At 37.6% G+C, this 13,298-nt stretch overlaps 1 protein-coding gene across 2 annotated transcripts in view; it reads right to left on the bottom strand.

Annotated features, from left to right (window-relative positions):
- Nucleotides 1-12,110, bottom strand: part of TUSC3 (tumor suppressor candidate 3) — a 134,078-nt gene extending 121,968 nt beyond the window's left edge. For both annotated transcript variants that reach the window (XM_062574645.1, XM_062574646.1), the window contains exon 1: nucleotides 11,970-12,110. In XM_062574645.1, the coding sequence (XP_062430629.1) occupies nucleotides 11,970-12,092 (123 nt within the window). In that variant the 5' untranslated portion in view covers nucleotides 12,093-12,110. The remainder of the gene's footprint in view (nucleotides 1-11,969) is intronic.
- Nucleotides 12,111-13,298: the final 1,188 nt, after the last annotated feature.

The following is a 13,298-nucleotide window of genomic DNA, read 5'->3' as shown; positions in this document are numbered from 1 at the left end:
AGTACACAAACAGTAAAAGGAAGAAGCGCTGATCAGAGCACCTTTATGTTCCCAGCAAGGCTGTTACTTCCAAATGTTCAGGGGCTGGCACTATATGTATCAGGCTTTGGCAGCACTATATTCCTTCAGCCACCTACACTGATACAAGCAATTATAAATGGGAAAGCAAGGGCAGTTTAGATTGAGAAACTGAATGTACATGGGTTATCCTGAAGAACTCTCACTACAAGGTAGTAACCTTGATGCCCTTTATTGCCCTCTGCGTGTTCCCAAACTTTGAAGTTTGGCAAGTAGCCCTCCAAACTCCAGATGGTGGAACGAGTAAGCCTAGTAAAACAGACTGTATTACAATATTTTACATTAAACAGTTATTGGATTGTATGTACAAATAGGTCTGAGAATCCAAGACATTCCTTTTCCAAATGATCATGATTCAGCTACAAAATCATCTTTCCTCTTGTAACTCTATGGCCCAAGAAATCCTGCTGCCTTCTTTGAAACTTTGTGTCTGTGTGAAAGGAGAGGTTGACTACATCTACATTAGTGAGTAGCACACTGGAAAAGACTGGTCTGTATAACAGAACAGCTGCTGCTGAAGTCCCAATACATTCAGCCCTGCACATTTTGAGTGTTTAGCTTCAAACTACTTCTAAACTGGTTCCAAGAGTTGAATGCACATTAGCAACTGGAGTGCATTACTTGTATTTCTGGAATACATGTTTCAGCTTAATCTCAGTAAGAGAATTCAATTCACACACTCAGAATAAAACAGTCCAAAATGTAAACAATGCATTAACTGGGTGAAGACAGCTGATTTACCTCAGACCAGGGGTCTGCTCTGGAACTAAAACAGTAACATAAACCACCTTAAAAGGATTCAAATATCCCAAACAGCAGACAGTCCAGTGATTAGGGTACTTCATGTGAAGTGAGATAAAATACACAAATATACACACACACATATATAAGATACACACACACAGAGAGAGAAAGAGTCTAATTTACCCAGCTTGGAGAAACAAAATAGAAAAAAAACTGAAAAAATGAGAAATTGTATCATGCATTTTAACTGAAAAATAGTTAGCAATGCCCACAACCCAAAAAGACCCAAAAAGGAAATGAAAAACAATGATAATATCTGGAGCCTGTCCAGCGGATATTAATAACGTGTTATCTTAGTTTCTAAACAAATTGCCCACTAAAGAAGTTAATGCACTGCTATCAACACAGAGATTTGAAGAAAAGTTATAAATATGGGCCAAAGCTGCTTTCTACACCTTGCTTAGAAGAGAAGAGTAAGTCTCTAACAGAATGAAAAGGTTTATCCAGTAATTTCAGTATGAGTGCACCATCCCTATCCAGCTGGCTGGGTATCCAGCTTCTCAATTTAAAGCACTGTCTTACTGTCAATAACTAAGTAAACTCATTTGCAGTGGACAGAAGAGGCCTAACAGTCCCACATCTTGCTCTTCAGCGAGTTTCCTAGGACTTCAATCTTTCTTGGAAATCCAGTGAAACTCCTGTCACACAGTTTCCACTTAAGATTGGAAACCCTGGCAGTCATAGGATTAGCGAATAAAAAAGAAAAAGAAGAACATTCCAATGAAATGCATTAATGTTCATCCATCATACGGTTACCGAGAATACAAACCATGAATATAGTATTTAGAAGTGTGATGCAAAAATGATAAAAACAAATTCAAACTTAGTAATCCAATCCCCACCTTCTGATTTATAAAAGTTCTTAAAATCCTCACCTCTGAATGCATTTGATTATTGAATTTGGCTTCTCTTCAATCTCAGTAAACATGGTAAGCATATTTTAATATTTTTTAATGCACTGTCATGTCATGCTTCCCTGAAGAAGGAGTATACTGTTGGAACAATTTCCTGTATGAAATTACTGAATACCAAGAGAACAATCACTATTTAACTGTAATAAAATGACACATTTCAGCAGCGTGACCAAAATGCTTATGCTGAATCAAAACAATATTTGATTGAATGATCACAACTTGTCATTTTGGGAATATAACTTTTTTATGTTTAAGATATGTACATACAATCTTTGTGTCAGCATATTTCATAGGCATCTTGCCTCAAATGCAGATCAACTACTCAGAAAAGAGTAAGTGAATCAGATTCAACATTCCTATCTGATCAGGCTACTCATTGAGCAAGTCACATTTCAGCATGAGAGAAGTTAGAAGAATCTCGTACTTGCTGAGCAGTTTGAAGAATATGCAGGAGGAATCGGTCTATTAATCAAGTTTTACGTGCCATTAACAGCAGTTCTATTTAGGCATATGGCTGGTAGCTGATAAGAAGAAATCTTACCAGCTTCAGTCATCCACCATCAGGAAGAATGATCCACTTTGAATTGATTTTTGCAGTACTTTACTATAATCATAGATAGCCTGGAAGACTTCTTACAGTATAACAACAATATAAACAGTTGATGAAAATTTAAAGATTTTTTTTGGAAATAAAGTCAGACAGATACAAACATAAGAGTAAGTGAAGTTTTACTACTTCATCTTTTAATAGCAAAGCATTGCATTTAATGTCATATTACCCTATTCATACGTACCATTAATACAGTTAGTATAGTAGTTGTAGCACAGAAAAAATCTTCTAGGAACAACATTTCAAAAAAAGCAATGCTAAAGCAAATAAAAGTTCCTGGAAATTTATGCCCTCTTAATTTCAAAAGACAGGACCAGATAATATGCAGTGCTAAGGAATCAGCTAATCAGTTATCTGGACAACCGTCATTTACCTCTAAGTCACAGAAAACAGGCCAGTGACTCTGCTCAAGAAGAGGGGATCAGACTAGATGATCTCCAGAGGTGCCTTCCAACCTCAACCATTCTATAACTGTGTCATTCTACGATATTTATGCCAGTGTGTTAAAAACAATAATAATAAAAAAGCAGCAACATCAACAGAGCCATAAAGAATGCAATACTTGTAGCCTAGTGACTACATTCATATTTTACCTTACTGTAACAATTTTTAAGAACCAAATAAATAACCCTGATTGAAGACCAGTATGTAGAAGTAGCCATCACCACTATCTCCTCCACACAATACTTTCCCAGAACACCTATACTAGGAAATGATGTCGAATTACGGCTACAGAGTGGACAGCACAGCTTTGCAGTTCTGACTCTAACATTAAGACTCCAAAGAAGGACAAGATTTCAGATGTATCCTTCTGCTTTCTTCTTGCCTGGCACAGCATAACTGACTACACAGTGCATGAGTGCTGCAGCTCATGGTGAGACGCCCAACTACTTTTTTAACTACCTAAGTTGCTCTACAATCGCCTAACCTAGCTGTAGCTTAAATTTCTCTTTGAACAACTACCTAAGCATCTGCTGATGCATTTATTTCATTCCTTCACTGAATCTCACTCTACATCTTCTAGGGTATCTAGAAAAGCATGTCACCTCTTCCAGTCAACATTTCTACACGTATTCAAATACCTTCTATATATTGTCAGATAACTTTGACAAAACAGAGTACGGAAAACAGAAGTATTTCCCAACTTCTTATCTGTTCACTTTTATCATTCCCCATATCAACTTACGCTACAGAATCTAAGGCTCTAGTTAGGTCTTTTATAGAAAGATGAAGATTTACTTAAAATAATAGAACTAAAAATGATAAATTTTCAAATTTTTATTTTAATACCCCAACAAGTTATTAATTCTGGACTAAATGCAATTTAGATTTAGTTGTAACTTACTAATAAAAGTAGAGGAGGGTCATATAGCATCAATGGTAACTAAAAAAGGCAACAGAAGAAGAGGTTTTAACTGAAAATTTGGAGCACTGAAGTCAACAGTAGACAGAGAGCATCTACAATTATCAAAAAAGCTTAAGCTATGGCAACCAAATAAATACCTCCGACATTTCATTGTTAAAATAACCATGTTCCTCAGCATTGTGAAGAAAAACTTCTGTGATACAAATGTAATAATTTTTCTAAACAGACTCTTAGAGGACAGAGCAAAATGCACCTCAGTCAGAATCTAGGTAAAGAAATACAGGAAAAAAGCCTGCATGCGTAGCTAGTAGGACTAAATATGCAGTGCTAAGGGAATTAGCTAATCAATTACCCAAACAATTGTCAATTGCTTCCGTAAGTCACAGGAAAACAGGCTAAGTATCAAAGAGCTCATAAAAAAAAGCAAGCTTACTCAAATGTTTATAAGTTATTAAAACAAAAAGTAAAACTAAGAGTTTAGTTAGCTTTTTACTATATCAGCTACATTTTTGCTAAGATCAAAAATCTCTGTCGAAAAGACGTGCACATTAGCTTAGACATCAGCACATGCACATCAAAACCTAGAAAAAATAAACTTAAGTGGAAATATTCAGGATTCAGGACAAGACCCTGTCTGAGTTGGCCTTTGTAAGGCAAATGAAAAAGGAAAGTAACTGAACACCTTAATTTTGCAGCAGTATTGCAGATAACAATAGTGATACAAAAATATGAAAAATTCAAATTTGAAACAGAGCAGAAAATGGTGTTTATCCTTAAAGCAGCAGATGCTACAGCCTTCAGCAACTCTGTGAGCTCAAGATGCAGTTCCACAAAGAGACTGCACAATTACAATCAAGGAGGGTCAGCAGGGAGTGCTAATGCTATGAACCTGGTATAGCAATGTTTTACACAATTTTGCCAAAGATTACTAAGTATAATTCCCATATCAAGTCCAAAATTCAAAAAGAAGTTGCTATAGATTCAGGAGAGAGAAGCAAGAAAAAGTAACAGAACAGCAAAATTAGGTTAAGAACTGCTACTGCTTAAGCAGAAGACGACAAATTTAGTGTATTCCAAAGTGGTACGTAAGTAGTAATGATCAAACAGTAAAATCTGATAGATGGGGGAACATGAAGAAATGATAGAAGTCCTGTCATTTTAGCAATCAAAAAAAAAAAAAAAAAAAAAAGAAAAAGAAAAAGAAAAAAAAGAAAGAGTACTGTCATGATGATGACTATTAACAAAGGTACAAACCTTTTCCATCTCAAATGCCTGGGATTATTTTGTTGTAACCAAATGATTGCCAGTTGTTTTTGAATTCTTTCATAAGTAATCCATTCAGCACAACTATGAATTTACCTATTTTTTGTCAGAATATGAAGGACTTTCTGTACTGTAGTAATAGCATACAAAATACAAGTCTCTCCATTTGAAATGCTGCTTTGAGAAGCACAGTATAAAAATATCTTTCAATTTATTTCTTGGCACTCTTTCATTATTACAAGTTTCAGCATGAAAAATCAGAGTGGTGATATTTACATATGTGTATATATATATACACACACATATATGTACACATATATATACCACATATTAAAGAATATTTGATATCAATGAATAGCATAAGATGAAACGATGAACAATACTTTTTATTAGGATTACGTCTAGATTTATTAGATCAAGAGAAAGAAACCTAAACCAAATAAAAAGTAAAGTCACCTTTTTTAGTTCTCATCACTAGCTTAGTCAACAAAACTTGAACTTGCACTTTCAAAAATGAAGTCATTAAATTCAAAGGTTCAAAATAGTTTTGAAGTGAAATAATGGCAGTAAGTCTTGCCTTCAAAGGATTTTACATTTTCAGGTATTTCTAAATCATTTTTTTCCTCTGTTCTATCCTAAAAAAACAGGGGGAAGGAAAGTGCTTCCCCCCCTGTAATTATGCTTTCTATGTAACCATACTTTCCCCCCTGTAATTATACCCTCTGGATTTTCCTGAGCACATAGAACTTGAGGAGATACAATCTGTATTTTCCATGTGGTTGCACAGAATGTGCTGTATAAACAGTTATAGAACAGAACAGGGGAAAAGTTCAATTAAACCACTGATCTGTCTTATGACAGCAAGGACGTCAAATGGAGACATCTGGGACAGAAAAAAAGTTTCCTGTAATTGGATTACATGAACACTATCAGGCTGTTCTAAGAATCCTTTATTTAATGTATGCAGTCACTACTACAGACATTACCATTTTCTATACGAAGTTGTTAAAATAAGAACTGCTAGTATATTTTGTCAAGCTTCTCTAAAACTTTAGTTACTTTGAGAAGAGTAGAGAAAGGGATACAGAGGTTTTTGCTGCTCACAAAAATCAGCAGAACAGTTCTTGCAAGCACCTTTCTTCTCCCTGATTTTTAGGATAGGGTAGAGGAAAAAAAAAAAAAGGCAAGCTTAAAATCGCATTCAGAGGATTTTACATTTTCAGGTGTGACTTACTGCCATTATTTCACTTCAAACCCAAGATAGTTATTTTAAAGCTTTAAGTATTGATTGAAATTCCCTTTTTTCCCTGTATTGCAACAAAAAATAAAATGACAAATTACACAGATGAATAAAAATCCTCCATTTGAAATGCACCTTTAACACCACTTGAAATTGAACCTACAGTCAAGACTGAGTGTCCCTTCAAATATTCAACTTTTGTCAGACCTTAATTTTTAATAAAGCTTTTATTGGGGAGCATATATACTTGGTGTAAATGCCAACTATTTTCCTGAATGCACGTTCAAAAGCAAAAACGTGCCATACTCCACAATCTGAGACCAAACACTAACTTTCAATGATTAAAAGGTCAAATAGGCTTTATATTCAAGTTTAATGTAAAACAAAACTTTAAAAAATAGAGAGAGGAAACAAGTTTTGGTTATCACTATTTAAATTTTTATTGTTAAAATAGCATGAGAAATCCTGAGATTCTCAAGAACCTATACTGTAAACTACATGTGCCACTGAATCCATGCTGAACACTAACTCTTCATACATCTTTTTCCTTTTCTTTATCCAACATTATTTGCTTAGTGTTGAAATAAACGAAATTTCCAAGATATTTTCAGTACCAATTTTCTCTGCAGAAGGCTGTTTTTCTAACATTTCCTCCTTCTTTTTTTTTTCCTCCATTGACACTAGCTCTACCACATGCTCCTCACAATTTCCTTCTTTAAACTGACAGTTAGGAACATTGATCAGAAGAAAAGAATGCAACAGACACTGAAAACAGTGTCAAGAGACAAAAGAAAACACAAAAGAAGTAGCGCCTCTTCCATTTTGGAGAAGCAGGGTCTAAAGGTAGAAGATCTTGCTGCACATTTGCAGATCTAGATCTGTAAAGATGAGAATTACTACATTTACAGTACAAGAACAAATTAGATCAAGAAAGGAATTTTAAAACAGAATGCACTATCCCAGCTGTCAGGAAGGGAGGGAAGGAATATAGCAACAATCATCAAGAATTTGGAAGAAAAAAAAAACAAAAAAACACAGGAAGAGTTCAACATGCAAATCCAAAGGAAAACAAGAACACATGATGTAGCAACAGAGGTTCCTTCTTATCTATCCCAGTTGATTTCTGATTAAAAAAATAGAAAATCGTGTTCAGGATTGAAAATTATCCCAAGAAATTTATTACATTCAGTACTCAAAGCCTAAGGGGGATGGGGGTTAGTTCCACTCTTCAGGGAAAAAAAATAGAATTGTCAAATGGAATCTTTATTTCTTAAGTGGAGAAGATATGCATCAAAGAACAATCTATTCTCCATGGCCACAGTGAGGACAAGAAATAACTGTCTCAAAAACGTGGGGATTCAACACAAAAAAATCTGAGATAGACCTTTAGAAAAAAAAAATCCTTCTAGCAATAAATTACAGTGCTAATAAAGCACTGTAACAGGTTACCTACGGAGGTTGTAGAATCGCCAGCACTGAAGGCTTTTAAGGGCAATTCAGATAGATACCTGTCAGGAACAATAAAAATATTGGGATAGAGAATCTCAACGTCTAACGACAGCGTTGGAAGGACAGTATTCCATAATTTGTCACAGTTATGATAACTTCTATATCCAGTTGGGAAAGGGGTGAGGGGAGTAAGAAGGGAAAAGCAGAGGTCAGTGGAAGGGATAACTGTCTTTAAATACTTCAAAATTACTCAGGTAAAATAAGTTATTACTGAAGCAACTGAGTTACTATGGAATAAGATTAAAAGAAGATAACGTTAAGGTATAACGATGCTGTTGAGTAGATTTAAGCCTAACAAGATACTTGCACTAGAAAGAAGTTGATACAAGTCAGCATGCATAGCTTCCCCATGCCTAAACTAGAATAGCTAACTTGCCCACAGAGAAGTAGCTACTCTGATTACATTTCAGTGGTTTAACGGAGCTTCTGAACTGTCCACCCAAAAGCTCAAAAATAAACCTTACCCTATATCTGAAGTCCTCTTAACATTGTAAAAGGAACATTTTCCATCTACATGCTTTACTCAAAAAAAAATTCTTATTTATCTATTTGGACATAATTATGATGAATAACAACAAATGAAGCAATATGAAATGTAAATTGCCTCTGTGAAGTAATTTATTATAAAAAGCCAATTGTGATATTGCATATTTTGAAGTACAATATTCTCCCTCTGATTCCTTTCAGTTTTTAATAGTTTTAAATAAACATATATAAACAGAAATAAAACATCAAAAGGATTGGAAACATGTCTTAGAAATTGATGGTACAGAAAACGCCCAAATATAAATAAAATTACATTATCTCAGAGACAGTGGAAACAGTAAGTTATTTTTCAAGTTTAGAATATGGTTTCCAGAAAAGGAATACTTCTTCAATAATTTGCTGCTGTTTACACAAGCAGGAAAGTTTTGTTTGCTTTTTAAATAAAGATACTGCAGAGCATCAGAATTAAAATCAAAAGCAATCTTTCCAAATTCAGTTACCTCTTAATTGTAAATCAGGAGAAAAAATTAGTGTTGCTCTTCCTCTTACTAATTTCCAAATTATTGCATTTTAACCTTGGTGTTTTTGAGGAAAAGGTCCAATGTTTTCTGCTCATTTCCTCAGCACTAAAGGCTTTCATGGGTGTCCACAATATAGAAAAGTGAACAATAAGATTAAAGAAAAGCATAGGAACGTTTACATATTTATATATATATTCATATTGCCATTCTAGAATTATAACTTAGATCATACCAGATGATTTGTTACCAAATAATTTAAATCTCTAATGATTTGTTGAATTCTTAGAAACTTAATCAAATTTAAGCTGGAACTCAGCTGCTTTCACTAGTTTGCTACAGAAGGAAGATTCTTAAGTTATCATTAAAAATATTTTGCTGAATAGGTCAAAACATTTCAGTAACTTAAGAATTTATATTTTCCTCTCTAAAAACAATTATAACCTAGTATTTCAGTATCAATACAATGAATCTGTGCCAGAAAAAAAATTTCCCTAGTTTTCTCCATTCACCTCTCTCTACTAGCCAAAAATTTCTTTAAAAGCATCTGAACTCAATCCTCTTTTCCACGAAGCCATTATTTCCATCTTCCAGACTCATTTAACTGATCCAAACAGACAGCACTCATGATTTGCGCTTCATGCGTATTTTTCTATGCAGCCAATGCTTTAAAAGAAAAAATAAATATACAAATCTCTGCCTTTACTGTTACTTCCTTTGTTGAAAGTCCCTATTCCAACACCTCAAGTCCTTCTCATTTTTGAGTATTTCAATTTGAAGGTCTTTTTAAGTATTCCATGTTCTCAAAAAAGTTGATTAGGAAAGGTGTTTTCTTTCTCTAGTTCTTAACCTCTCCTTCCATAGCATTTCCACCCACATACACATACAAAGCAAGTCAAAAAGAATAAATTGAGATATGACTTCTCTTTATCTTCTGAAATATACACTTTAATCCTATTAACTGTCCCATGGTAGTGCTCATTTTTAAACATTTCACTGTATGTTCAGCTCTTTTTCTGACTTCCATAAAAACTATGACAATCTTCTCAGTATTTACATAGAAGAAATCACATTCATTTTACTTCTACCATTTTCCTCTTCTCCCACTACGCTTCTGGACAGCACTCTGAGAAGGAACCTCCCACAGTACAAGACTCTGTGCTTTCTGAATTCATACAGTCTTCCTCATAATATTTTAAAATGTTATTTTCAAACTCCTTACTCTAAGGAAGTTCAAATTTCACCTTTCACACACACAAACATATATGAGACAAACTATAACAAGTTTTAAATATGAGATTAGAAAAGAAGCAGGCTTCAGTTGTAACATACATAATACAGACATGCACACATAGACATCCGTGATGTATGCTACAGTGAATAAAACCCTGAAAAAAATCACTATAATGTGCTCTCCTAAACTTGCATTTACAGAGGAGACTCCACTTAATGTCACACTAGTTTCTGTATTACATAGTTGCAGATACAGTAAGTCTGCATACAACCCATAAGTGTTCTAACTGTATGAGCAATATTTAGTTCACAGAATTAATAGAAAAATATAAAATGTGAACAAAAAATGGAAGTAAAAGGATGCAGAAGACTGAAAATTGTTAGTTAATAAATCACATCAGATAAAATGAAAAAACTGAGAAAGAAGCTTTTCAGAGCAGAGAAATACCAGCTTGAATGGCTAGGCACTCTCTCTGCAGTACAACTAGAAAACAGTACAGAAAGCATCTGTAGATGTTCATTTTAATTTCCTATTATTGATTACCAGGGAAGGGTTCCATTTAAGAAGAAAAAAGATTATTTCAGCTATCTTGCTAGCACAGCTGCCATACCACAGAAAAGTGCCGACAGAAATTGCAATACCAGCAAGAGAATCAAGTGTGTCAAGAAATAAACATTAAAAAACAGAAAGTTAATACGTTAAAGTTTTTTGGGGGAAAAAGGTTAATTATAGCAGTAGAAGAGCAACACATTGCTGCCTACTGTTTCCAGATGCATAAAATTATTGCATATGGAGAAAAAAAAAAGAGCATCTAAAGTTAAGGTGTTCTTTTTCTACAATGATACACAAGTGCTTTATTTCAACAATCACGACTTATTTAACTTGATAAAAGCAGAAAGTCAGACCACCGTTTAGACATGTGAAAAAAAGGATTTTACAGACCAACTCTGCTTTTACTTCCTTGGCCTACAAGCCTTAATAGACCATCTATTTCTTCAAATGAAATCGAAACCACAAAGAAAAGTTTCTGACCAGTCTCCTCTCTTTTTGAGTAGCTTAATTCAAACAGCTGACTTGTTCAGCTGAAGTGCTGAACTCTTTCCCTACTCCTCCACCACCACGAAGCACAAGTTCTCTGGCAACACTGAAAGCAGATTAAAAATATATATTAACAAGAAATGAAGTACTACAAGAGCGTGTGCTTATTCATCAGCCCTTAAGAAGTTCTCTCCTTCCCTAATTTAAGTTAAACTATACAGATTCTAGTCTAGCAGTGGGTGTACAAGCACTTAAGTTGTATCTGAGTGCAAGCTAGGAAGAAAAAAATATATAATAATCTCTAGTAACATTTAATGTTTTCCCCTCTTCAGATTTTAACAACCACTTGGAAGAGCAATTTGCTGGTATTTAAACATGGAAATGTGCAAAGCTGTTGAAAACACGCTGCTGCTGCTGAAGCGCCAGCAGAGCTGCCCTTCCCTCCTCGCTCCCGCGGAACACACCCGGGACACGGCACTGGCACCGAGAGCCGCGGCCAGGCTCGGCGCGCAGGCACCCGCTGCGACCACCTCAGCGTTACTTGCTGACTCTATCTCAGCCGGCACCGCCCGCGGTGCCGCCGCTTAACGTTATTCCTCACACTCGCTGGCTTCAGCCGAGCTCCCCTTCGACGCCCGCCGCGGGCAGCACGGCCCAGGCTGGCGGCGCGGCTCTACCGCCCCAGCCGGGCGCCCCCGGCACGGCACGGCACGGCACCGCGCCGCCCCCCGGCGCCGCCGCCGCCGCCCCCCGGCGCCCCCCGGCGGGGAGAGGAGCCGCCGCGCAGGCGGCCGCGGCGCGAACGGCGCCACTGGCGTCAACGGCCGCAGCGGAGCGGGGAGGCGAGCGCGGGCGGGCAGCCGCGGCCCCTCGGCCGGGCGCGGCGGCGAAAGAAGGAAACGTTTCTACCTCCTTCTTCTTCTGTCCTCCCCCGAGCTGCCCGCAGAGGAGGAGCAGCAGCAGCAGGCGGGGGAGGCAGCTCCCGGCCGGCAGGTGCAGCAGCCGCCGCGGCGCCCTCTCACCCAGCGCCATGTTCCCCCCGCCGCAGAGCACCTGCGGCACCGCGGCCCACCTCCTCCGCGCCGATTGGGCTCGGGCGCGGCCAATCGGAGGCGCCCTGGGGCGCGGCGGCTCTTGGGAGATGTAGTTCTTCTCGCGGCGGCCTCGCCGCGTGCTGCCCGCGGCGCCTCGACGCCATTTCGGCGGTGGGGCCGCAAAGGCGGCGGCGGGCGGCGGCGGCGGCGTCGAGGCAGCGCTTGGGCCCGGCGGCTGCTGGGCACCTCTCGGGCGTCAACGCGCGGCCCTACACGCAGGAGGTGTACGGTGGAGACATGCGGCCTGCTTTGTCGTGAGCAGGGTGACAGTTGCAGCCCCATAAGCAGGGGTGGCCCTGTGTGCGGAGGCTTCTGCCCACCCCGGGTTGCTGCGAGAAGCTTTATCCTGCTGGTCACAATTCTCATCCCTAGAAGAACCAGCTGCTGCCTGCTGCTGCCAGAAGCAGTAAGTGGAGTCATGAATCATGGTGATGTACTTCATAAAAAGGAAAATTTTCCACATGTTTGCATGCACTTTTCACATTTCACTGTTCACACAAAATGTTTTCCTTGCAGAAAATAACGTTAATGTGAATTACCAGTACAATTAATTTGAATTTAATTCCCAGAGCAGTAACCGTGCAGCCTTAATTTGGTACTCTCATGCATGATACAGTCTTCAAATAGGTGATCACATGTCTTTTTCCACAAAAGTATACATTGTGCAGTGCACAGGATAGGTAATGCTAAGTAAGTGAGCAGATACTTTTCTAGGATTCTGTATACCCAACTTAGGCTACATAACTTATTCACACACATCTGCACTGAAGACTCCAAAGACAGAATTACTGATCTCTTTAGAGATTTTTCTGTGTCACTCAAAAATACTATGAATTTTATAATCATAACACCATAGTAAAATAGAAAACTGAGGGACTGAGAGGCTGGATTCATAAGTATGTGTTTATTTTGGGCAGATAATTTCACAGATTTTTAGATGATATTTTGATGATAATATCAGATAGTAGTTTGATGATGATACTTGAGAGGTCTTAGTATTGTATGTTTAAAACATCAAAAAATCTGTCATGTTCCTTTTGCTTCTGTTACATCTGTAATGTGCCTTTGAGAAAAGTCAAGTTACATTCATGGGAACAGTATATCATATTCAAAGCAACTACCAAATACTTAAGTGTGATAAAAG

This window comes from Rhea pennata, chromosome 4 (genome assembly GCF_028389875.1).
Source record: "Rhea pennata isolate bPtePen1 chromosome 4, bPtePen1.pri, whole genome shotgun sequence".
NCBI classification, from domain to species: domain Eukaryota; kingdom Metazoa; phylum Chordata; class Aves; order Rheiformes; family Rheidae; genus Rhea; species Rhea pennata.
Note: the sequence above shows the minus strand (reverse complement) of the source record. Positions and strands in the feature narration are given on the sequence as shown.